Source organism: Mesocricetus auratus, unplaced genomic scaffold, assembly GCF_017639785.1.
Source record: "Mesocricetus auratus isolate SY011 unplaced genomic scaffold, BCM_Maur_2.0 Super-Scaffold_100010, whole genome shotgun sequence".
Classification (NCBI taxonomy): domain Eukaryota; kingdom Metazoa; phylum Chordata; class Mammalia; order Rodentia; family Cricetidae; genus Mesocricetus; species Mesocricetus auratus.
This window is the reverse complement of record NW_024429194.1, coordinates 63,167,928-63,195,660: the sequence shown is the minus strand read 5'-3', so window position 1 is coordinate 63,195,660 and position 27,733 is coordinate 63,167,928. Positions and strand designations below refer to the sequence as shown.

At 37.7% G+C, this 27,733-nt stretch overlaps 1 protein-coding gene across 5 annotated transcripts in view; it reads right to left on the bottom strand.

Annotated features, from left to right (window-relative positions):
• LOC101841425 (cyclic AMP-dependent transcription factor ATF-7) overlaps nt 1-27,733 on the bottom strand; it is a 102,097-nt gene that overhangs the window by 61,160 nt on the left and 13,204 nt on the right. For 2 of the 5 annotated variants that reach the window (XM_040753713.1, XM_040753714.1), the window contains exons 2-3: nt 14,749-14,817; nt 12,612-12,692 (exon numbers count right to left, since the gene is read on the bottom strand). In XM_040753713.1, the coding sequence (XP_040609647.1) occupies nt 12,612-12,692; nt 14,749-14,796 (129 nt within the window). In that variant the 5' untranslated portion in view covers nt 14,797-14,817. Of the gene's footprint in view, nt 1-12,611; nt 12,693-14,748; nt 14,818-27,733 lie in introns of those variants that run through there. The other 3 variants (XM_040753715.1, XM_040753716.1, XM_040753718.1) reach the window with 2 other exon arrangements.

Here is a 27,733-nt window from a genome sequence, read left to right as displayed (position 1 = left end):
CAGGGCATGGTGTCTCACACCTGTAATTTTTTTAGACACTGTTTCCCTGGCTGTCCTGGAACTTACTCTGTAGACCAGATAGGCCTTGAACCCAGAAATCAGTCTACCTCTGCCTCCCAATGAAGGGATTAAAGACGTGCAACACAGGCCTGACTAGCACACCTATAATCCTAAATAGAGGAAGGAGGATCAGAAGTTCAAGGTCATCCTTGACTATATATGAGAGTCTCAAAGTAATAAAAAAAGTAAAATAAACATACAAACACACACATACACAAAAAACACCTAATATAAGTTAATATAGGAACAGAAAAAAGTTAAAAACTACCAAATAAGGCTAGAAATAGTAGTATACTCTTATAATTTCAGCAGGAAATGGGGGTAGGAAGAACAAATTCAGGGTCTACCTGGATTACATATACAGTTTAAAGTCAGCCCAGGTAATTCAGTGAGATTCTGTTTCAAAATAAAAACTAAACAGGACTGGAGATATAGTTCAGTGGTAGAATGCTTGGTCTCACATATCCAATGTATTGGATTTGATCCCTAGTACTATCAAAGCCCCCAACTAAATAGAGGTGAATAAATTATTGTATAATTATTCTCATAGAGTACTCAGAAAAGAATGAAAATTAAGTTTGAAGGGGCTAGGCAAAATGGCACAAGCCTATAATCCAATAATTTGGAAACTGAGGCAGGTGGACCAAGAGTTCAAGTTAGCCTAGGTTATATGATACCTTGTTTCAAGAAAAAACAAACAGGGCTGGAGAGATAGTTCAGCAGAGACTGCTATGTAATAAGCCTGATGACCTGAGTTTAGAACTGAGTAAAAAATCTGGTTGCAATAGTGCACATCTGTATCCCAGCACCCCTACCACAATATGGGAGGTAGAGACAGAAGAATCACCCAGAAACTCATGAGTCAGCTAGTTTAGAATACGCAGCACAGCAGCCGGGCGTTGGTGGCGCACGCCTTTAATCCCAGCACTCGGGAGGCAGAGACAGGAGGATCTCTGTGAGTTCGAGGCCAGCCTGGTCTACAGAGTGAGTTCCGGGACAGCCTCCAAAGCCACAGAGAAACCCTGTCTCGAAAACCCAAAAAAACAAACAAACAAACAAACAAACAAAAAAAGAATACGCAGCACAGCAGAAACAATCAGAAATATACACCCTGTCTCAACAAGGCAGAAAATGAGAACTGACTCCCTAAACTATTCTCTGACCTCTGTAAGCATGCTACAGCATATATGCACCACACTTATATCACACAGACAGACAGACAGACAGACAGACAGACAGACAGACACACACCACCCAAAAAATAAAAAAAAAAAGTTCCTGCCATGTGTGGTAGGACCCACCTGCAATCCCAGCACTTGAAGAACTGAGGCCAAAGTCTCATTGAGAATCTGAAGTTAGCCTGGGCTACCTGGGCTATAGGAAACCTATCTCAAAAACAAGGACAACAATAGGGAGGGAGGGAAAGTGGAAGGAATGAAGGTCAATATCTAGGTTACACAGTGAATTGCCAACCAGGCTACACAGCAAGACAAACAAACACACAAAGTAAAACACAGAAGAAAAACCAGCTTCTAAGAAATAATTGTTTTTTTCCTTGATAGAGCTCCAATCAAATCATGCTATAGCCACTGATTTTTCTATTGCCATTTCTTCTTTATTTCATAGACAGTATTCATGACCTTCTGTTTATGTGGTGGGAAGAAATGGCTTCCCAGAAAGGCTTAACCCATTGCATTTTATTAGATTAAAAAAAAAAAAGTCATTCAACTCTGACAAGGCTGATTATTGTCCATAGAAGAGCAAAATGTGTCCCCGAGGACTACAAGAATAGTCAACAAGATACAGTATATTCAAACCTTTAACCACTACTCTGTCAAGAGCTTCTGGGCAGTCCTGTGTGTTACCAGGAAGCAGCCTCCATAAAGCCCTCTATAGAAGTAGTTTCAAATTCATAGGAAGGGAAAGAGTGCTGAAATAAAGCCTACCTTCTACTACTGCAACTACCACGGTAAAATGTAAAGGAGAGAATGAAGAGGTAAGAGCGAACTGTTGAATCTAATGTGGTCTTTCATTTAACATAATCAAACATCTAGTTCCCAGGAAAATGCTAAGTAACTATTTTCATCTTCCTTTTTCAAAACAGCTTAAGGGAACTACAGTCTTTCCCTTAATTGTAAGAAGCACACAAGAAAATGAAATAAAATGGCAAAGGACTGAAGTTATGAACACATTCAGTAAAAAGGTAAACATTCTGTATAAAAAGTGCTATCACCAACCAAGTTCTTTAAAACTATTCATTAACTACATAATTAAAGACTTTTTTTTTTTTTGTGGGGAAGTGAGTTTGAGAGCAAAGACACAAAAAGAAAACGGTAGCTTAGCATTAAAATGGAGCTTTTGGGGCTGGAGAGAGAGCTCAGCTTAGCTTTCTATAACTCCTCCAGAGGATGCACAGCCCTCTCTGGTCTCCTAGAGCATGTGCTACATAGACCTACATGCAGGTAAAACACCCATAAAAATAAATTTTTTAGATTTATTTTTTATGTATACAGTATTCTGTCTGCATGTATCCTTGGAGGTCAGAAGAGGGCACCAGATCTTATTACAGATGATTGTGAGCCATCATGTGGTTGCTGAGAATTGAACTCAGAACCTTTGGAAGAGCAGCCAGTGCTCTTAACCTCTGCGCCATCTCTCCAGCCCAATAAAAATAAATATTTAAAATACTGCCTTCAGGAGCAAATAAGATGGTTCACTGGGTAAGGACACTTGCTGCCAAGTTCTACAATCTGAGTTCAACCCCCAGGGCGGAAGCAGAGAACTAACTCCTTCCTACAAATTGTAGTGTTCAGGTCAGCCAGATGGCTCAGCAGGTAAAGTGCTTGCTACTCAAATCTGAGTAAGTCATCAGAACCCAAAAGTTGAAAAAAAAAACAAAACAAAAAACTGGTTACATAAAGTTTGCCTGTACTGCCGGGCGGTGGTGGCGCACGCCTTTAATCCCAGCACTCGGGAGGCAGAGGCAGGCGGATCTCTGTGAGTTCGAGGCTGGGCTGGACCGACAGCCTCCAAAACAATACAGAGAAACCCTGTCTCGTAAAAAAAAAAAAAAAAAAAAAAAGTTTGCCTGTACTTACATCTACATAGCACACACACACATCAATAAATACATAATTTCTGTGTAATCCTGGTCTCAAACACAGAGATCCACCTGCCTTTGCCTTTTGAGTGCTGGGAGTAAAGGTGTATGCCACCACATCTGGCTCATAAATGATCATTCTAAGTAGGTTTCAAATATCCTATTAGATGGTCACTAGCCTCCAGTCAGATATTTCGTACTATTACACGTAGAGTTAACATAATCCACATTTATAAGTTGAGTAATTATCAGACAGACAAAAAAAATACAGACAACATTCATGGTAACTACTATGAGACTCTTTTTATTTCTACTTCTATATATTTTTGTCAGAAATTATTATACAGAAATATTTCATGTATTTACTTATTATTTGTTTTCAAACAATGAAAAGTGCATTTGTGTACCACAGTTTATAATGCAGGAGGAAAAACCATATCTATAGAGATGCTATGATGTCAAAGAAAAGGAAGATGTGATATGTAAGCAGAGAAGAAATTTGTTATTCCAAAGGTAAGATCCTCCACACAATCACATGCCAAAACATCTATGAAAAGAATGTTAATAATGATTACTAGACAGAAAATTCAACTCAGTGCATTGTTGAATACTTCTAATTGTTATCAGTTTGGCAATCTTTAGAACAAAAATTCCATTACTACACAAAGGCAAGAACCCAGATACCTTCTTTTGTCTTTTGGGAACATACAGGCTTAAAAATGAAGGTAAGAAAGAAGAGAACATGAATAAGGAAGTAACAAGACCTAGCATTCACAAAGGTGACAGACACTACAATGTTTCTGTTTCTACTGACAAAGGATGAAGTCATGTTTAGATTCTAGTTTTGTCTATATTTTTAGTTGGTTAAGAATTAATCTCTCTCTCTCTCTCTCTCTCTCTCTCTCTCTCTCTCTCTCTCTCTCTCTCTCTCCCTTTCTGTCTGTCTCTCCCTCCTTCCTTCCCCCCTTTCTCTTTTCTCTTAGAGATAAGGTTCCACTATATATTCATGGATATCTTGGAACTTTATATGTGGGCAAGGTTGGTTTCATATTGTAAGCTGCCACCTGCTTCTCCGTGTGTGTGTGTGTGTGTGTGTGTGTGTGTGTGTGTGTGTGTGTGTGTGTGTGTACAGGTATGTGATGGACAGATATGTATGCATTGTGGAGGCCAATGGATAACCTTGGTAATCACTCCTTAGGTTTGATGCCTTTCCTTGTGACAAAGTATCCCATTGGCCTAGAATTCACCAAACAGGGTATACTGGCGGACTAGTAAAACTAGAAATCTGCATGGATTTCTGCAACTGGATTACCAGTGCATACAATCATACCCGACATTCTACATGGAATCTGAGCTCTAACTCAGGTCCTTAAGTACTCATGCATGCATTCACAAAGGCATAGAAATAGAAAATGACTGGTTATTAGGGGTACAGGAGGAGGGAAGGAGGATGGGGGGTGAATTGGTGTAACACAAGGAATTTTTTAGAGCAAAAGGGAATTTTTAAGGCCATGAAAACTATTCAGTATGATATTGTAATGTAAGATATATATTCTTATATATTTGTCAAAATCCACAGAGGGTACACACAAAGAATGAACCCTAATGAAATCCATGGATTTTAGCCATTAACAATATATAAATATTTTCTAATCAGTTATCACAAATGTGACATATTAATTTAAGATGCTAAAAAGAAGCCGGGCGTTGGTGGTGCACGCCTTTAATCCCAGCACTCGGGAGGCAAAGGCTGGCGGATCTCTGTGATTTCGAGGCCAGCCTGGTCTCCAGAGTGAGTTCCAGGACAGCCTCCAAAACAATAGAGAAACCCTGTCTCGAAAAACCAAAAAAAAAAAAAAAAAAAAAAAAAAAAAAAAGATGCTAAAAAGAGAAACTGTGAGGTAGAAGAAAAAGATATATGGGAATTCTGTGAACATACTCAATGTTTCTGCACATATAGAAAATGCCCTAAAAATCTATTAATTTTTAAAAAAGGAAACACTGGTCAATAATGTCGACACAGTATAAGGGGCTAATAAGAACCAAAACAAGAGGAATGCAAAAAAGAAAAACTTTAGCTTGCTCTCAACCCAGAGAGGACAGCAAGCAAAGACAGGGAAAGAAGCTTGAAGAAAGGAGGAATGTGAGAAAAGCACCTCTCACAATGACATCTTACAGTGATTTATGGGTAAACATCAAAAAGGTATTTCCCTTTCAGAAAAAAAAAAAAAGCCAAGAGGCTTACAAGGGAGATTGAGATTCTCATCAGAAAAATAACCACCATTAAGCCTCTGGTGTCACCCTGATGCCTCGCCATGTGGCTAAGAAATCAGCTTGTCATTTTAACTTGTGCTGATGCCAATCTCTCCAGCAGATTGAGCTATTTTTCAGGAAAATCAAGGGATAATTGCTTATTATCAACGACCTGACCCTTGGGAGGATAAGGAGCTGCTCCTTCTGCCACAGTACGATTTTTCTAGAATAGTGTAAGTGACTCTTCAAGATGCCGTGTCTTTATAAGCGGAGCTTCAATTCTGACCATCAGTCTGCTGAATGCTGAATGGAGCACTTAGCTTTCTAAAACGACAAAGCAAGGCTAGATTTATTCTGCAGAGCCACTCAGGTTTTTCAAAGGCAAAAGGGAAAAACGCCTTTCTTCTAATCCAGAGAATTATAAATTCTGTCTGGGATCAAAAGACAGCTACGCTTGCTCAAAATTTGGCATTGTGGATGTGAACAAGATTTAAAAGCTGGAATGATGGCTGGCAATTTGAACATTTAGAACAGAAGTTGGTTCAGCACTTCAATCTGCCAGCAGAATAAGCAGCCACACAAAGAACATGGAGATGCCAGACTAGGAGCGAGCTAATTTCACAAAACTCATTCTCTTCTCTCTGTGTTGCAAGCAGTCCAGATTCTTATCAAGCATAATGTTAGACAGCAAATTTTGCTGTACAAAGAAAATTCAAATCAAAACACCAAGATACTATTCTCAATTTTCTTCTTCATGATAATTCCCTTCTTAAAATCTTATCCATTAACATGAAAATTTTGTTTGAGAAAATTAAAAAGCAAAATCTCACTAGAATAAGATATTAACAACATTTCCCCTCACACTCCTATCATCTTTCAGGATTAGAACTCAAGAAAAAAAAAGCTTTCTTTCAAACATCCAAACTAGAAAATAATAGCCATGTGCTATAATTTAAAGGACAGTGCACCTCTTTGGTTAAACAGATCCTGATTATCTATACCATACAAAAACAGAAAAAGGAAACCAAAAATGTAGTAGTAATGAAGTCTATTTTAAGTTTGTAAATGTGCACTTTACTGTGCTGAACAACTATTCTGTAACAGGCACAGAAGCAAAGGAGTCAGTAATAATTAAACGCTGCACAGACAAGCAGGACAAGATTCCTCCAAAAAACACATGGAAAGAGGATCAAAATAAAGATGTTTTGCTTTATAAATAAGATTAGCAAAACAAAACATGTCTTAAGTTTAAGGCCTGAAACACTGACCACTGTAACTCTTTCAAAAAGGTTTGTTATTTGTTGATGAAACCTCAATTAAGATCAAAGCCAGGATTTGACCAAACTCCTCCTGAATGAGTTTTTCTCAAAGTATTATCAAGTTCAATTAACAAAACAAAACAACATAGTGTGTTGCTTAAATCAGCGGGATTACAACCCTGCGAGCAGAACGTTGGTATCTTCTTTCTTCTCTTAAGAAAGACCTTTCAGAAAGTCCCTCTCACATTTGTTCATAATGCATACTTTATTGACATTTCTTTTCCTCTCTAAATGGCCGGGAGGGGAGAAGAGCACTATAGTCACTGTGTGTGGTTAGTAATGGCACTTTTGCTTGTCATCGTACAAAGCCTGTTAAATATTTACAACACAGACAGCAATATCTAGTCCTAAACACCCAGTTGTGAGTTTGAATTTTTTTAGAAATAAATCTATGACAAGTTTTCGCCAGCAAAATGCCAGAAGACTTTACTAACAGCTTCAAGAGACCCAGCGGGGTCCAGAGGAGCAGTTATAGACCATCTGGTGATTACTTATTATTATTTATACAGCACAGTTGATGTACACACAGATGTGTTATGAATCCACATATAGAGAAGCCCTAACAAGGACTTCTGATACAATGTGACTACTGAGCAAGTCAATATGCATTAAAGAAATGCATTAACCAGAAAGAGAGAGAACACTGGCTTTTTCTTTTTTAATATGACAAATGACCTGGAAGATTATTTAGTAAAAGAATGATGAGTTCTATACAATGACAGTATCCTGCCAGTCAAAAATCTTGCAAATAATGAAGGAAGAAACTATCAGATCCAGAAGACACTTTATAAACTTATCAATTTGTTTAAAAGGTAACAAATAAATAAACAGTAAAATAAATGGGTGTGGGGGAGTTTAGCCTTGGAAAGAACTATTGAGATAGGAAGATACAGGATTTTATTTTATTTTATTTTATTCTTGCAGGAATATGCTGAAAACAATTTCAACACTCCCATTTTGTAACATTTGGTTGTATGCAGGAAAAACCAGAATGAATAAATGAAAAATTTCACTTTAATTTCCTGTTTACAGCTCCAATTAGATTCACAGAGCATCTTTTATGTTTTATTTGTTTGTTTGGGATAAGAACAGGCTAAAGCAAGGATGCTTTAATATAGTCTCTTACTAACAGCATAATAAATAATAGCACAAAGCTAAAATTAACCAATCACATGTGTTTAAAGCAAGTGTCAAGAGATCAGATCTGTCATTAAGAAACCGGAGTTTAATTCCTTGCTCTTAACACCTCTGTAGATTTTTAAATCCTAGTCTCGATTTATATATATAATACATAAGAGGCCTAGTTCCATCACAGGTTACATAAAATCATAGAATTCTCTAAGCAGACTGGAAGTTGTTGCAAAAATCAACATCTTACAAAAAACAAGGTTAACATTTGGCCTAATTGTGCATGGTGCAGTATATTTTCAGCTGCCTGACAGCATGTAGTCACTCTTACCAGATGGGAACTAGATGAATTATTGAATGAAATATGAATTATTAAGTGAAAATCTTAGTTTTTAAAAAACTCTTAGCAGGGGATAAGAAAGAAAAGCTTATTTGTTTGCCTGAAATTGTCTTCACCGGCCATAGCATGTAAACACAGCATACACTACCACAATGGCATTTGCCTACCTGATCCATTTCTTTCCTGGTTATTTTTCAATTTATGATACTCCCCTAACGTAAAGCATGAGTAATTAACATCAAGTCATTCTTCTTTGCTTTTCTTTTTGCTCATGCCAGTAATTGGGAAGCTTGCCAAAGGAATATAGGGTGAAAGATCCAGAGTCTCCCAGTTCCAGTATGGTCCTTTTAATGGGAAAGTGAGGATAACAGAAATAATCTCTACAGATTTGTGTTATATAGACAATAAAACATATGCCTTTGTAGCATGCCAGCATTTAACCAATCATAGGAGCTATTTGTTGCCTCATCTATTACAAAGCAATAGAGATTTAAGGGATAATGCTCATGAAGACAAAGGATACAACGCAATAAACAGCTTTGTAGTAGGTTGGTTAAATACCAAGTGAAGCCAGGACTACAACACCATAAACATCATTTCTACTATGACAAGATATGAAGATACAAGAAGCTGCCCTCAATCCCACTGCAACTGGGATGACACTGTTACTCTTTTTTTTTTTATTTTTTTCTTTTCTTTTTTTTTAAGATGAGGTCTCATTTAAGCCAGGTGATCTCACTTAAGAGTAGATACCTGGGGTTATACTGGACAGGATTAATAAGCATAGTTACAATAGTGGTTGACAATAAAATACTGTCCTCAAAGGAAATGTTCTGTTCTTCAGCAACAACCTACACAATAAACAGAACAACCAGCTTCTACTTGAAGACTTGATGATGATATCCAGAAATTTTATTTAAATCTGCATAATATGTTTTACAAGCCAGCATATAGCTCTGAGAGGAAGACATAGCAGTATGAACTCTCTTGATTCCTTGGCAATAAAAACTAGGGAGATAGCTCTATTAGTAAAATGCTTGCCGTGATGGCATGAATATCTGAGTGTGAGTGATTTCCAGCACCCACATGAAAAACCAGGTATGGTGGCTCTCACTTGTAATTGCAGAGTTGAGGAGCCAGAGAAATGCAGATTCCTAGGGTTTTCTGATCAGCTAGTCTGTCTAGCCTAATCAGCAAGCTCCAGGTCTCAGTGAAAGATCCTGTTTTAGGCTGTTGAATATGCAAACTCAAAGTGGTTGTAATTGCATGTTCAAGATGTGCACAGGATCAAACCACCCAAAATTCCAGCATGGATAGGGGAGGGGCTCATGAAGTTCCATCCCTAACTGAGGAGCTATTGACAACTGATGTCTGTTGGAGTTGAGAGAATCAGTGTTTTTTGGAAAATGGCGCTGAAAGGCTACCCATGCTCTAGTAGATGGTCCTATACCCAAGAGCACAGACGGCAGTAAGTAGATTCAGTGGATTTAAGGAAAAAAGAGCACTCAAAGTTAGGAGGGAAAAGGGGAGCAGAGAAGGAAATGGAGAGAAGGGAAATGAAGGATAGATTTATTCAAAATAGATTACATATATTATGAAATTATCAATAAAAAAACCACCAAGATGGATGATGGATCTAGATGAATGACACCCAAGGCTGATCTCTTGCCTCCATATGCATATACACACATGCATGTACACACATATATAAACACCAACTTACACACACACACACACACACGCAGAAGCAACCTAAAGTAGGTTATCTGCACATGAAATAACATCTCAAATTTAGGATTTCTGATAATGACATAGTACACTTGCTCCCATTTTATTGGCTTTATAATAGACTTTGAAGTAAAAGTGGCACCCTAAAATATTAAAAACTTAGAGGACTAAGCAGGGAATAATAGTATATAAATGTACTTATTCTCAGTTACTTAGAAGGCTGAGGCAAGAGGATCACTTGAGCTCAGGAGTTCTAGATTAGCCTGGGCAATATAATGTGAAGACCCATTTTTCCTTACAAGACTTTCTAGATTCAGCACCAATTATATCTCTATTATCTTAACAGAAACAAAAAAACAAATATATTTTATAATTACAATGTTTTTGTTTGGTTTAGTTTTCCAAGACAGGGTTTTTCTGTGTAGCTTTGGCTGTCCTGGAATCGGCTCTGTAGATCAGGCTGGTCTCAAACTCAATAGAGATCTGTTTGCCTCTGCCCTCCCAAGTACTGAGATTAAAGGCATGCACCAATACCACCTAGATAATAACAGTGTTTTTAAATAGAAGTTTTGTTTTGTTTTTTCATTTTCTTTTTTTCAGTGTTAGGGATTGAACCAGAGTCTCATTTTTTTCTTCACATTTTTTAAAGATTTAGTCAGGTAGTGTTGGTGCATGCCTTTAATCCCAGCACTAGGGAGGCAAAGGTAGGTGGATCTCTGAGTTCAAGGCCAGTATGATCTACAGAGTGAGTCCCAGGACAGCCAAGATTACACTGAGAAAACCTGTCTCGGAACAAATAAACAAGATTTAGTTTTAATTTACATGAATATATGTATATGAATGTTAGATCCTCTAGAGTTGGAGCTACAGGTGCTTGGGAGCTACTATGCACATTCTGGGAATCAAACTCAGGTTCTCTGAAAGAGAAGTACATGCTTTTAACTCCTGAACCATCTCTCCAGCCCCTTAACTAGGGTCTGAAGAACACTAGGCAAGTACTCAGAAGCAGAGCTACATCTCAGGGCTTTTATTTTATTTTATTTTTGAGGTAGGTTCTCAGAAAGTTGCTTAGGCTGTCCTTGAACTTGTGATCCTCTTTCCTTAGTTTACCAGATGGTTGGAATTACAGGTATCTTTTTTTTTTTTTTTTTTTTTTTTTTGGTTTTTCGAGGCAGGGTTTCTCTGTATTGTTTTGGAGGCTGTCCTGGAACTCACTCTGGAGACCAGGCTGGTCTTGAACTCACAGAGATCCTACTGCCTCTGCCTCCCGAGTGCTGGGATTAAAGGCAAAGGCGTGTGCCACCAACGCCTGGCAATTAGAGGTATCTTTAAGGGCTCTTAAATAGATGCTACTTTGTAATAGCTTCAAAATCCCACACAACTCCATTCAACTAGGTCTCTGTCAAAGGGCTATCTAGGAGACTGTTGCCTTAACAACACTAACCCATTCTCAGGAGGTAGCTCAGCTCTATTAATGATTGCTTGTACTACATTCCATAGAGAGATTTTAGCAAGAATATTGTTTTCCTCAAGTTCTTCATGAGGGTGATAAGGTCTCTGGAGAAACAGTCTCAATAGGCCAATAGGAATAAGGGGACTAAAAAGTTTATCATCTATCTTTTCATACAGGAATGCAGACAGCACAATTTTCAGTAGCCATTTTTTAAGTATATAGTGTATTTAGAATTCAGCTGTGTCACATCAGACTAACTGCTGGGAAGTAGATTGTGAACACATCCAAAAATAACAGCCATTAAAAACCTAGCAACCAAAACATGTTTATGTACCCATTGAAAGCCTGGTGGTTTTGATTATATAGTGGAGGGTATACTTTACTAATCTATTTTAGGTAAATTTTCCTTTCACCTTTCCTCAATATTAAACTGCATGGTGATTTCTGAGTTTAAAGATACATATGGTAGAGTTTGTACAAGGAATAGATACAGAAACAAAGTAGAATTCCCATAGTTCTCTTTGGGAGTTGAAGACTGAACCCAGAGCCTTGTACAAATTCATGTATATTTAGCTCTATTGAGCTAAATCCCCAACCCCACAATTAAAAAAAGAAAGTTTTTTGTTTGTTTTTTATCTTATATGTATAAATGTTTTATCTGCAAGTATGTTTTGCTCTGTGTGCATGTAGTTCCCATGGAGGTCAGAGAGGGTGTTGGATCCCCCGGAAGTGGAGTTACACATGTTTGTGAGCTGCCACATAGGTACTCAGAATCAAATTTGGGTGCTCTGAAAGACTGACAGTGCTCTTAACTTTCAAGCCAACCCTTTCTCCTTACCACTGTTTTTTGAGACTTCTCTAATGATAGGTCCTAAACCATGCCTTCCAAAAATTATCACGATTCTTTCCTGGGATTTACATAGCCTTTTTTGTTTCTACCTCATTTGGGACAAATAATCTCAATCAATAACAAATAGCTTACAAGTAACTTAAAGGTCTCTGGGTAGTTCCAAAATGAAGCTATTTCAAGATTTAAGGAAGTTCAATGGCATGCCAAATGGTAGTTGGCTTTACCAAATTTGTATCTTCTGCCACATTTTCTCTATTTCACACAGTATGAGGTAATCACAAATGTCTGCTGAGAATCCTATTCTAGAGCTACTTGTTACTAGATCTTAGAAGAAATCTAAAGAAAGGTCTAAATATAGCTGGATAACTACAATTTCTTACCTGAATGAACAGTTTCTGATATGCAAAGAGGGTAAAGGGATGAGTCACATTTCCACAACTCTTAAGATGGGGCTTTCTAACCTATTAAAGAAGTGATGAAACACAAAAACCAACACACATAATTTGGAAATGTGGGGAAAGGCTCACAAACAAAGCCAACAAAACAGAGAAACAACAGTAAAAAGTTCTTACTACTTTTCTTTTCTAGTACTAAATAAATTTTAAAACTTTTTTTTTTTTGAAACAAGGTTTCTCTGTGTAACTCTGGCTGTCTTGGAACTTGCTCTGTAAACCAGGCAGGCTTCAGGAGATCTGCCTGCCTCAGCCTCTCAAGTGCTGGGAATAAAGGAATGAGCCACAGTGCATTTTAAAGCTTTTTAAATGTTTTATTATTTATATATATAAATATATGTACATATATATGAATATGAGACATGTGTGTAAGTACAGGTGCATACATGCCAGAGTACACATGTTGAGGTCGGAGGATAATTTTGAGAGTCCACTCTCTATCTTTTCACCCTTCTACCATGGGATCCAATATAAAATTCAGGTTGTCATGTCTGTTCAGCAAGTACTTTTACCCTTTTAACCATTTTGGCCCCACCCTGAAAAGATCACTTTTTCTCTGCCTCTGGGTACTGTTAGTGAAAGTGTTCACCCTCATGTCTGGTTCACAAAAAATTTTTTTGTTTGTTTGTGAGGCAAGGTCTCATGTAGCCTGGACTGTCCAGGGATGGTGGCACACACCCTTAGGGTAAATCTTTGTGTATTTGAGGCCAGTCTGGTTTATCACATTAGGTGTTCCAGGGTAGCCAGGGCTACATAGTGAGATCTTGTCTTATATTAAAAAAAAAAAAGCACACATGAGGAAAGTGAACTCACCCAAAATTCAGATTTTTCAAGCAGTACAGGGCACTACTATGTGTCAGCTGCAGCACTCACGGCAAAGGCATCACAAAAATAGAGGGATCATTTCACATTTTCTACCTTAATATGCTATTTGAAAATGGAAACATACCTACACATGTTTAAAAAAAGTTTAACAAGAAAGAAAATATACTCTAGGATGCTTAATACTGCAAAATACAATGTTTTGGTTTAGGTGTCTTACCAGAAAGTTTCAGTATTTATTGAAATCTGGAATATTATTTCTATTTCTTGTCCCATCATCATCCCATCTACCTCTCAAACTCCAATTTGTAGAAATGTTTAGGGCTTAACTCTTTTTTTTTTTAAGTATTTACAATTCATAATGGAACCAATCTGTGATCTCACATACCACCAGTAAGTGTCACTGGACAGTTACATGACATAACCCTAACTGAATATAGTTGAGATTCTATAAAATGAAGGCAAATAAAACTTTTTATCCATTTTTCCCATCATTTGTAGAAGTATTAAAAAAAGATCTAGGGAAAAAAGTTAATATACAAAATGAAAAACAAGGCAATTTCAACAGAATTATTTTACAAAAAAAAGTATATGAAACACATCTGACATATAATGCACACACACAATTATATGGGAGCTGACATGTAAAACAACACATGTCATGATATCAGACAGGGAAATGTTTGTAGAACACGACTGTAGGATGGATTGCAAGTTCTATGTTGGGTTTGTCTGTTCCTGATGGAGTGAGTACCTTGTCTTAGCTGTTAACTCAATTTTTCTGGATCAACAATCAAAAGAAACATTTTTTTTCATATTTTAGAAATCCACAGAGACTCAGAAATTGGAGGCTTACAATAAATGGGAACATTCTTAGCTGACTCTCTAAATATGTTAAGCAGACTTTTATATACCTGAAGGTCAAGAAGAAGACATTTCTAATCTTGCTGTATGTCTAGATGGATAGCTTTAGAAAGGAAGAGAGTGTAACATGTATTCTTTAGCAGTGTGTGTTGGAAAACAAACATCAGTAGAACAGCAAGATGGAAGAAAGCAAGGCAGATTTCATTACGGTGGAGTGCCTACACTTCCTCATAACTTGGATTTACACACTGCAAATCCTCTGATCTGATTACCTCCAGTGATCACGTAAAATACCGGCTTTAAACTCTATGCCTTAGTGATAAAACAGCCACTTTGATTCACAACAAGACATTCACAATAAAGTATATTGTAAACGTACCTGTCCACAGCCCGGGGCATTGCACACAAACGGTCTGTCGTCTCCCATATTTCATAAAGCAGAGCAGAGCTGGGGGGGTGAAGGAGTAGGGGAAAAGTTATGTTAAATACGCTGGAGAAAAAAAAATATGATTCAAAAATATCAAGCCTAGAAACAGGTGTTCCAAGAATGCCATCTATCAAAGCTGTAAACACAGGCTACTTTGGGGAGACTCATTAGACAGGTGGCACATGATCTACTGTGCCTCAATTGAAACTTTAATTAGGAAAATTCAGACTTAAATAGTCCAGGAATTTTAAACCTTTGCTAGGTTTTCCCTCTTTCTACTACAGTATATAACACATTTCTCCAGTCTACTGAATTACAACCAGTGCAGCTCTCTCTGTCAATAAATTTACAGAACGCTCGATGCGGAAGCCATATTTCTGAACTAGAGAAGACCAAAATTTGTCATTTAATTAATTAAGGGATTATAGGAGGGGTGCTCCATTTTACAGGGCTATAATCTGGCTCCCTGGTGTATAAACTACGAGACTGTTGGCAAGGGTCGTTTATCCCAGATTATTGCCAAAGAAAACAAAGCACCCATCCTATTGAACTACATGGGAAATTATTTTCATTAATAAAAAAATAAAAATAAAAACTTCCCTTCCTCACTGGGAGCCTCCTCCCCCTCCCCCCACCAATCATCTGTGGCAAATGAAGAAATATCAGTGCCCTTCCCCCCTCTGATTCTATTTATGGCTAGGTTTTTAAAAGCAGCAATAAAACAAATGTCGACTCTTTGGGGGTTTACTGGGTGAATATGTTCCGGCTGTTTGTGCTGCTCTCGGCCAGAGTTCTTAGGCTGCTCTGTTGCAGCCAACAGATGTGTGCTGCTGCAGGGGATAAAAGAAATGCACTTAAAGGCACCACCATCCATTCCCTCTATTTCTCTGTAGAATTTAACAGAATTTATATTGCTTTTTTAAATGACTAAAGCTAATCTTTTGAAATGTCTATCAAAATTCTTTGTTAAAAACAATAAATATAATCTGAATATGGTGGGAAAATTTCTCATATTCCAACTAAGAATAAAAACCAGGCAGAGATGAATAATGACTAGAAATCAAATCACAACAAAAGTATTCTAAAAGAGAAAACTGGAGGGATAAAAGTAGTCTTATAGAACAAGGTTTTAAGGACATTTTCACACAACTATCCATACCATAGAACAATACATAAAAAGATGTGAACAATGAAAGATAGTGAGGGATGATCACTGAACTATGCCTGGAAATAACTTCAGAACTGTAACCAAATCTCAAATTCCATATTGAAGATAAACCGAAATGTAGGTCAATCTCAGTTAGGCCTGTATTAAAATAAAATGCTAACATGATAGAATGAAGCTAGTAACATAAAACCAGGCTTAAAATAGAGGGCAACGAGGTAATATCTCTCCTATTCTCTTAGGATTTACTTTTGGGTTAGAAACCAGTATTTCTGGTTGTCTAATCAGTAATTCCACAACTAATCGGTGTTTAAAAGTGTGAGGTGCCCCATAAAATAGAAGGGGCTGCCTGGCCATCTTTCAGTGTGATAGGAACATGGTCTAACTATGAAGGAAACTGATGCTTCAGTCCTGCTGTAATGGAATAGACTCAGTATGTACATACGTATACATAGATTTATATCACATTTAGCCAGGATAAATTGCTTCAATAAATTCTGCTCCTAGGAGAGGCCAGCTCAAGCCAATGATTGGGTACTGGAAAACGAGAGCTTCATTCTTCTTCACATAGCCCCAGGACAACAAGGTTTTCTGGTTAGTTTGTTTGTTTGTTTTAAATACATTTTTTAAAAAAAACAAATTATTTTTCAGTACTTTCTGGAACCACAACACAGTATCAAAAAAAAGTAAATAAAAGCAAATAAATATAAAAACTATGGTCATTATGGCTGAAAACACAGATCACCTTTGGAAGGCAGATGGCTCCTCTATGGGGATCCCTAACTGCTATGCCATGGATAATTTCACCCCTAGCTCCAGAACCTGCTCTCCTAACATAGCCACAAGACCAGGCCTTGGCTTGAAGGGTTCCTCTTGTATCTACTCCTATCAAGATACAAGTGGACACAAGAATTAGGCAGAAATCCTTACTATTATATGGATTCTAGCCCTTGGAGTCAAATTTTCTCCTTTACTGATTTATTAGAAGGAAAGGGTTCTTTCTGGTAAGGTAGCGGAGTAGGAAGTGATTACATAAATTCTGGAACAATTTTCCTCAAGCCATAAATTTCAAACCTTCAAAAAATGAAGATGATTCTAATTTGGAATCTTTAATAAAAATGACATGAAAACAAAATTGTGCCTTGCTAAAAAAGAAAAAGAAAGACTTTAGGACAAAAACCATTAAAATCTAACAGAAGTAAGCTTTTTTCTTTGATCTTGAATGTTAAACTGGCAGTCACTAAAGGATTTCCTGCTTCTGTCCCAATTTGTTAAGCCTTTGTTTTACCATTTTTACCCAACATCAATTACAATGGGAGGAAGAAGTCTTTCTTAAATGCCTATTCTTAAATCATCCCCTAATTCTCAGGTCCCTTGTCATTTCCACCATTTTTCAAGAAAATTTAAATATTTAACAATGATAAGAATAATCTCTCTTCATTTAAAAAATTCCACTCACACCTTTTAAATTCTTCCTTCATTTTCCATCTGCTACATCAATTGTGAAATACAAAGAATGCTTTTGTTTATTTCTGTATGGCAAACAAAAAGCAACATATTTCTATCGTATTAAACAGATGGAGACAAACAGTGAAATCTTGAATGATGCTGCTGCCACTGAATGTAAACTTAACTCACAGCTCATCTGTAATTCTACTACTTGACAAGCAGATCATGTGTCTAGGCATGATACAGTGTATTGTCTCCTTCCTGATCTATTTTTTTTTAGGATGAAATGTAAGAACTTTATAGGACTAAACAATAAATGATGGGAGGAATATACAGATTGATAGATACTATCAAAATTAAAGTGAGATGCTTAGAACAAAAAAACAAAGATGCATTAAAAGGTTATCCTTAGGGGCTGGAAAGATGGCTCAGAGGTTAAGAGTACTGGCTGCTCCTCCAGAGGTCTTGAATTCAATTCCCAGCAACCACATGATGGTTCACAACCATCTATAAAGAGATCAAGTGCCTTCTTCTGGTGTGTATGTATACAGGCAAGCAGAACACTGTACATAATAAATCTTAAAAAAAAAGAAAGGTTATCCTTAGATGCCTAGGTCTACAGGGTAAAAGGCTCATGTACTCAGAGCAACCAAATTAGTAAACGATACAATTAGAATTTGAAACTCATCTGAATGCTGGGAGACTAGTTAAGGAAAATCAAGTTTTAGGGCCAGTTAGATGGCTCAGTCAGTAGAAGCACTTGATCTGAACTCAGCCCCTAAAACTGAAGGTAGAAGGAAAGAATCAACTCCTGAAAGTTATCCTCTGACTACCATATGCACACCCTGAACATCAACACTCAAATACATAAGCTAATAAAAATATTGTAAAGCCAAAATTTAAAGAATTAAAATTGTATTTATTTGTGTGTGTGTGTGTGTGTGTGTGTGTGTGTGTGTGTTTGCATGTTAGTACAGGTGTCCTCAGAGACCAGAGGTGTTGGATCTCCCTGTAGGTGGAGCAATGGACAGTTGTGAACTACTCAACATAGGAACTGAGATCTTTATATATTAAAATATTTGTCATAGTAGTATGACCAACAAAGAATAGAATTAAGTGCTAAAGGAAAATAAATATAAATTGAGATACTACATTACAACAGACTATATTTAGGATGTTAAGAGTAACATTTTGAAAACTATTTAATGACATGAGAAAGTCATTAAATGAGAAAATAATATAAAATTATGGGGTTAGGGAGATGGCTTGCAGTAGGTAAAAGTATTTGCCACACAAGCCTGACAACTTGAGTTCAATTCCTGGAATCCACATAAAAAGAACAGTGTCACACATCTATAATCCCATCCTATTATAAGATGGAAAGCAAAACAAGAAAAATCTACTAGAAGCTCAAAGGTCAACTAGTCTGGAGGACACCAATGCAACAAAAGAGAATCAGTCCCAACAAGGTGGAAGGTGAACTCTACTACAGGTGTGCTGTGACATGGAAGTGCCAGCACTCATATATACACACAAAATGGATGAATAAAAATTTAGATACATAAAATGTATTCATATGCATTGTAATTCCAAGTGTATGAAAAGAAGGAAGCAAAAAATAATGATTAAAGAAAGATAAAGAGGACTGGAGAGATGGCTTAGCAGTTAAGAGCACTGGCTGCTCTTTCTGAGGTCCTAAGTTCAATTCCCAGCAACCACATGATGGCTTACAAGCATCTGTAATGAGATCTGGTGCCCTCTTCTGGCCTGCAGGTAGACATGCAAACAGAACACTATGCATAATAAATAATCCTTATAAAAAAAGATAAAGAATGGAGACTGGAAAGATGGTTCAGTGGGAAGAACATTTGTTTGCAGAGGCCTCAGGTTCAGTTCCCAGCATCCACATGGTGCCTCACAACCATGTAGGCACATGGCACATATACATATACATAGGGAAAACACTCCATATAAAATAGACAATTCTTAAAAAAAATAGATGAAGAAATCAACACAAAATGAGTAATCAGTCTAAGATAACTGTATTTTAGATTACTTTCTCCTTTGTACTATTAGTATTCTCAAGTCTATAATGATCAGAAATTGCTTTTAATAAATCAAAAACGGGGTAGCAGGTAAAGTGCTTGCCATACAAGCCTGAAACTTGAGTTTGAATCCTGAAACCCATGTAAAGGTGGAAGGAGAAAACCAACTTCATAGAGTTGTTCTCAGACCTCTACATGTGTACCATGGCATATGTGCCCCTCAACACGTATCATATATACACATAATAATGATAACTGAAATAAAATTACAAATGTATAATGTAACCTAATAATAAAAGAATGCCGATCTGCATGACTGAATAAAAAGCATGTCTTTGAGTTAAAAAAAAAGCCTGTTACCTTTTAAACTATTCTAAAGCAATGAAGAGTAAATTAAAGAGTCATACACAGTTCTGTAAAGCATCAGTATCTACTGGAAAAATAAGTTTAAAAAGGACCATGAAAAAAGACTAAAATTATAGACTACCAGTTTCATACAGAAAACAACCAAGCAGTTCCAGGCAGCTCTTCCCTTTATTACCAATTTCAGAATCCCTGGCAAGAAATATTACTTATAGTAATAACTAATCAGAAATGATTAGAAACTGTCCCTAACACAAATCTCTATGGGAATAAAGGAAGTTAAAACTAAGCCTAGCAGGTACTGAGTACCATTTAGTTTTAAACAAGCTGGAAATTTTAAAACAGGCTCCAACTCTACACATCCATTCCTTTATGACATTAATATAAAAAGTATATATGAAAACAGTTCTATGGAAAAAAACAAACAGTATACTACATTTCAGGTAATAGAGAATTTAGTTGTTAGTAAACAAAGCATACAAACATCTTAACCAATTTCAATAGTCTTTTTAAAATTACATATATATTCCATAATACATGTGTGGTGGTTTGGGAGTAGGTTCTCCTTCTTCCATGTGGGTCCTGAGGACAGAACTCAGATTGTTAGGCTTGGTGGCAAGTATTTCTACCCACAGAACCATCTTTCCAGATGCAGTCTTAACAATTTATTCTCCAAAAGGACACATACTGGTCTGCACAGTATCTAGAAAATCACATAAGGAAAAGATTCCGGTAAACATATATAAACTGTGAAATTATAATGCAGGTTATATGAACCTCTAAAAACAGAGTAGATTATTTTACCAGGCAGTAGATTATGCAGGAGTTGAAATTTCATCTTATTAATTCTGGATTAATTTTCCATTGTATTATTTATCATCACCATAGTTCGCCATAGATTATCTCACTAGTAGGATGATGTAAAACCACAAATACTACTACAATCTTAATGTTTCATATCAAAGTTCTACATTTGTATGTACGTATGTGTATGGGAGTTGGGTATGTATGTTCTCATGTGGGGTGCGTGCGTGTGTGCGCGTGTGCATGTGTGTGTGTGTGCGCGCGCACGCGCGCGTGTGCATGCTTCCAGAAGCCAGACTTCAGTGCCAGTGAGCACCAGGGATTTGCCAGTTTCCTGTCTGTGTCCTCCCCCAAAGTCCCACCCAGGTAACAGATGTGTGCTGCCTCACCTGGTGTTTTACAGTTTCTGGGGATACAAACTCAGGTCCTCATGCTTGCACAGCAGGCACTTTTCCAAATGAACCAGGTACCCAGCCTTGTATTTGTTTTTATTTGTTTGAGATAGGGTCTCTATTTGGCCTCAAATTTGAAATTTGTTCTCTGCCCCCCCCCCACCATATACTGGGAGTACAGACTTTCACCACTACATCCTTCCTATATCAGGGTTTTGTGAAATTCTTTACTAAAAGGCTTTTTTGGGGAAAAAAGCAGAGTTATATAAAAAAATTAGCAAATAAGGAACAAAGATGTTGAAGGCTAGTAAGAATTCTAGATATTTTTTCTCACATACTCCAAACTCACTCACTCTCCCTCCCTCCCTCCCTCCCTCCCTCCCTCCCTCCCTTCCTCCCTCCTTCCCTCCCTCCCTCCCTCCTTCTCTCTCTCTCTCCTTTGACAGGACTTATTCTGAAGTCCAGGCTCAGCTCAAACTCTTGCTCCTCCTGCCTCAGCCTCACTAAGTGCTACCCTACCACCAAACAGCCTTTAAGTATTGAGGAAATTAAATACAACAGTTCTCCCTTATAGGAAAAGATTCCAAGACGCATAGTGGAAGACCTCCAACTATAACAGCACTAACAGCGCACGAAGTGCTTTTTCTGTATGTTCTGCAGCATGGCTAGAGGACCAGAGGTGGCCTCTCCTTCCATGTTTTTATTGGGTTTAATTTCTTTGGCACATGGGGTGAAGGTGTCTGGTGGTAGTAGTGGCTGTGGTTTTAGTTTTTTGAGATGGAGTTTCTCTGTGTAGTCTTGGCTGTCCTGAAACTCACTGTAGACCAGGCTGGCCTTGAACTCAGAGATCCATCTGCATCTGCCTCAGCCTCCCAAGTGCAAGGATTACAGGTGTGCACTACTATCACCCAGTGGTAGTAGTTCTATTACAGGTGTGTGCTACCACTGCCTGGTACTAGCGGTTATTTTTTGAGACAGGGTCTCACTACCATCTTGGCTGGAATGGAACTTACTATGTAAATCAGCATGGTCTTGAACGCTTATCTTCCTGACTCTTTCTTCAGAGTGCTGGGGATTAAACGCCAAAGGTATGTACCACCACACCCAACCTTTGTTTTTGTTTTGAGACAAGGTCTCAAGTATCCCAGACTGGCCTCAAACTTGCTTTGTAGCTAAGGATAATCCTGAACTTCACATCCTCCCAATTCTCCCTTCTGAGTACTTTTATATGGTATTGGGGGATGGAAACCAGGACACATTAGGCAAGTAGTCTACCAACTGAGCTTCATCCTCAGCCCTCAGTTGATAATGTCCTGGTACATCTTTTTCAAGTCTCTTGCATTTTTTCATTTATATTGCAATATCATGGCAATGTAAATACAATACAATATTTAAAGCTACTGACTAACAAACAGCATACAATATAGGTTTGAGGACTGGGTAACCAAAGGGGTAATTCACATCTCAGGGTACTAAACAGGATGGAGTAGGACAGACATAGATTTCCTCACACAATTAATAATAGCATGTGATTTTAAATTAACGAATTATTTCTGGAATTTTTCTTAATATATTCAAATCTCAGTTGACAAAGGTAACTGTGTTTCACTAAAAATCAAAATTATGAATAAGGAAACAGATACTATAATGATCTATTTTAAAATTAAGCACAGCCGGGTGATGGTGGCACATGCCTTTAATCCCAGGACTCGGAAGGCAGAGGCAGGTAGATCTCTGTGAGTTCGAGACCAACCTGGTCTACAAGAGCTAGTTCCAGGACAACCTCCAAAGCCACAGAGAAACCCTGTCTCAAAAAACCAAAAAAATTTTTTTTCTTGAAACTATTTTAAAATTCAAGATCTAGCTATAGCATATATTAAATATCAGGAAACTTCAGCTCATAGAATAAATCTTTCAGTCTTCCACCTATGTTTGTATGGTCTATAAGTCAAGAATAATTTTCAAATGGCTGAAAAATCAGAAAGACTATTTTATGATATATGAAATTTATATGAAATTCAGAAATTCAATTTTAGTGCCTATAAAAAACTGATAGAGCTGGGGACATATCTTAGTGTAGAAAATTGTCCAGCCTACATAATGCTCTATACTTAATCTCCAGTAACCTTGTATTTGTGCTTATTCATCAACATATCATCCAAGTCTACTTTTGTGTTAGAATGGCAGAATTGAGTAAGTATAGCACAGACCTCATGCCACAAAGTCTATCATATTTATTGTCTGGCCTTTGCTCCCTAATCCCAAAATACATGGTTAAAGAACATATTCTCACTAGGGAGAATATCAGAATTTATACACTAATTATTAATACATAAATACTAAATCATTTATAATGTATCTAAGTATTAACTTCTTTTTGTTTCATTCCAAATGTTTAAAATTGCATGTTTGTTTGTTTTTTTTCTGTAAGATTAAGAGGGCTATACTATGGCCCAGCAGTTAAGAGCATTTGTTGCTCTTGCAGAGGTCCCAGGCTCAGTTCCCAGCACTCACATGGTGGCTCACAGCACCCACCTGTGACTCAAGTGCCAGAGGATCTGACACCATTTTCTGAACCCATGGGCACTAGACATGCACATGATGCACATATATACATGCAGAGAAAATACTCATACACATAAAATAAATCTGAAAATAACTAAATAAAGTTAAGATAACATAATAGTTTTTAAGCACTGCAGAATCACTTGGGCACCCTGTGAAGAAATATAGATTCCTAGGACTCCTATTGTTTTTAGCACTGAGGCCCAAGAACTTACTCAGTAATTCCAACATTTAGGAGGAAACCTGAGGCAGGAGAATTACAAATTTGAGGCCATTCTGGATTACAAAGTGAGTCCTCGGGACCCATGAGATGCTTCTGTGGACAAAACCACTTATCAAGTGTTGTGGTTAGTTTTAACTGTGTACTAGGCACAGTTAAGAATAATTTGAGAGGACAGCCTTAACTGAGGAATTACCTAGATCAGAATGGCCTTTGGGTATATCTGGGGTCAGGGTTATCTTGACTGTTAATTGAATAGCCCATTGTGGGAAATATCATCCCTAGGCAAGTAGTCCTGAACGATATAAGAAAATTAGCTGAGTGCAAAATGGCCTGCAAACCAGCTAACAAGCAGTGTTCTCCATGGTTCCTGATACACTTCTTTGGCTGTGAAGTAAGTTGCTTGGTTGGAGATAATGCTGTGTGAAATAAGCAAACAATACAGGCCAGCCTTCAAGTTCCTGCCTTGAGTTACCTCAATGAGTAACTGTGTTATCTTCCCCTAAAGTAATGTAGTCAAAGTAGCTATCTCAGGAACAGAAATTAAACTAAAACAGAGAGTAAGTTTGACAACCTGAGTTCAATCCCTAGAACTCATATTGGAGAGAACCAACTCCCCAAAGTTGTCCACTGACCTTTGTAAGTGCAGTGTAGTGCATGCATGTACATATACCGCATCATAAAAAAATATAACCTAAAAAACAAAATCAAAGTGAGTCTGTGTGTCCCTCTTATGTATCCACACACACACACACACAGTGGGGAGTACTTTGAGAAATGTGACTCAGTTGTAGAGTACTTGCCTAGCACTTCTAAGGTTCTGGATTGCAATCACCAACAACATACAAATTAAAATAAAATTGTGAATGATTTCAATGTGGCTAATGAGGGCTAACTAGGATGGGTCCTAGATCATTAAAAAATAAAATGAAACAGGAATGGTCAATTGACAAAGTGCTTGCCCAGCATACCAAAAGCCCTGGGTTCGATCCTCATAAAACCACAAACCAGATGTGGTGTCACAGCCCTGAGAGTTGGAGACAGGAGGAATAGAAAGTTCAAGTTTGTCCTCAGCTACATACAGGGAATTGAGGATGACTTGGGACTACCTAAAAAAAAAATAATTAACTGGAATAAAAATAAAAATACCTTGGGAAATTCTGATGCCCACTGTTTGAGAACCATTAAGCAAGTTGAAAAGTTTCTAATTCTTCCATTTGGAAAGCAGCTGTATTCTCAAGTCTGTAAGACAGCAGCTCTCCAAGTGGCTCTAGGGTTACTTAAAGATCTCCAAGATCCTTTCAGAGGGCTCATGGCAGTTAAAAACTCACAAGTAAAAGATCTACTTAAAGAGCAAGACAGACCAACACATTTCTTTCTTTCTTTTTTTTTGGGGGGGGGATTGAAATACACTTTAATGAGTTCCTCAGTAACTGCAATTTGTAATCTGCTGCTGTGTGGCATCAGGACTTTGCTTCCTGCTCCACAGGCTTCAGATGCCACTATACTACCAATTCCCCAGTGCTCTTGAGGCACAGACCAACACATTTCAATATAACAGTATCAGAAGTTCACAGAAGTGGTCTCAGGTCATTTTTAAGAAATTTAAGAAATCATTTTCTAGATTTTGGCACCATATCAAAGGAGGCTACAACTACCAAAAATAATCTTTCCTTTTTCTGTTACACATGTGTGATCTTGTTATTCATATACTTAAAGAAAAACAACACATTTTAACAGCCTGAATGCAGAATCAAGTATGAGAAACCAGATGTTTTCTGTGAAGCCAGATATTAAAGCAATCTGAAGCTTTTCTCTTATATTTTTCTTTTTGTGTATGGTGTATGCAAATGCCGCAGCATACATGTGGAGGGTGGAGGACAACCTTTTACCATGTGGGTCCCAGGAATCAAACTCAGGTCATCAAGTTTCTGGGGTAGGCACCTTTACCAGTCAAGAATCATCTTCCGCCTTACCCACCCACCCCTTTCTGGAAACAGGGTCTCTGAAACCCTGGCTGACCTGGAATTCGCAGTGTAAACCAGGCTAGCCTTGAACTCAAAGAGATCCACCTTCCTCTGCCTCCCAAGTGCTGGAATTAAAGATGATACCATGCCCAGTCTTTCCGTCTTTTGAGAGAGTCTGTAGCACAGGCTGGCATATCCCAAGTGCAGTTACGGGAACATGCCACCAACTTGGTTTATGCAGTGCTATGGAACGAACCTAGGGCCTAGTACATGCTAGGCAATCATATTACTGAGTTTCATCTCCACTCTTATTTTTTTTTCCTGGAAATACAGATACAATTATTTTTGTTATAGTATAATGAGTTTGCTATTATTTCTAAAAATTATATTTTAATCTCGAATAAGATAAACCTCAGTAGATATTAAATTCTCAGTAACTCTTTTTTTGGGGTGGTGAGTGGGTACAGAAATGGGGACATGACTGAGACCAGGTCTCACTCTGCTGCCCATGACAGCCTGGAACTTACTATGTATCCCATGCTAGCTTTCAGCTTCCTTTTTTTTTTTTTTTGGTTCTTCAAGACAGGGTTTCTCTGTGTAGCATTCACTGTCCTGGAACTCACTAAGTAGACCAGGCTGGCCTTGAACCTGGAGATCCACCTGCCTCTGCCTTCTGAGTGCTAGGATTTAAGGTGTGGGGCCACCACTGCCAGTCTTTAGCTATTAATGCTTCTCTTGCCTCAATCTCCCATTATAGGCATGAACCACCATGTCCAGGTGAAGGGCTTTGTACTGACACAAAAAAACTTGCAGATACACTGCCATAAGAAATACAGAAGTCCCTCAAGATGGCTCAGCAGGAAATTGTACTTGCCACCAAGCCTAGCAATCTGAGTTTAATCCCTAGGACCCACATGGTGGAAGGAGAGAACCAACTGTCCCAAGTGGTCCTTTGACCTCCACATTGTGCCATGGTACATACACACTAAATAAATTAAAATGTAATTTTAAAAAACAGAAGAGTAGTGCAGTAACGAAACAGAATAAACAACAGAATGTTTAAGTTAATGTCTGCATCTGACTTTCAGACATGTAGGGACAGGTTTAATGACAGTCAGCTAAGTATACCAAACAGTTTTGTAGCAGATGACAGAAAAGTGATACCAGTAAGACTAGGCTGAATCAGAAGTTATGTAATTCATAGCCAATGCTTATAGCTGATCTGGAAGCAGGTTTATAAAAGTCAATGATCTGACTCAAGGTTTTTTAGTTTTTTTTTTAAGTTTTCAAACTTAATCTTTAAAAACACATTTATTTTATGTATATGAGTATTTTGTCTGCACATAAATGTCTGCGCACCATGTGTCTCTAATAATTGTAAAGACCAAAAGAGGTCACTGAACTCCCTGGAGCCACAGTTACAGATGGTTATGAACCAGTGTTCTTTACTATCATGCCATTTCACCAGACCTAACTTGAAATTTTAAAAGATTCAGGAAACTACTTTGAACTATCCTCAGAAATTATAATGGGGGGGGTTTAAAATGTTAAAATAACAGTTGGACATGGTGACACATATGTAGTCTACATAGCAATAGTAAGTTCTAGACCAGCCAGGACTATATAGTGAGACTCTGTCTCAAAAATAATAATAATTAATAAAATGACAGCAAGAGCAAAAGTAGAAATGAACTGGATGTGGAGACACACCTTTAATTCCAGCACTTGGGAGGCAGAAAAAGGCAAATCTTTTTGAGTTCAAGGCCAGCTTTGATTATATAGCAAGTTCCAGGCCAGCCAGGGTTCCATGGTAAGACTCCATCTAAAAAGAAGTGTGTGGGGGCTGGAGAGATGGCTCAGAGGTTAAGAGCACTGACTGCTCTTCCAGAGGTCATGAGTTCAATTCCCAGCAACCACATGGTGGCTCACAACCATCTGTAATGAGATCTGGTGCCCTCTGCTGGTGT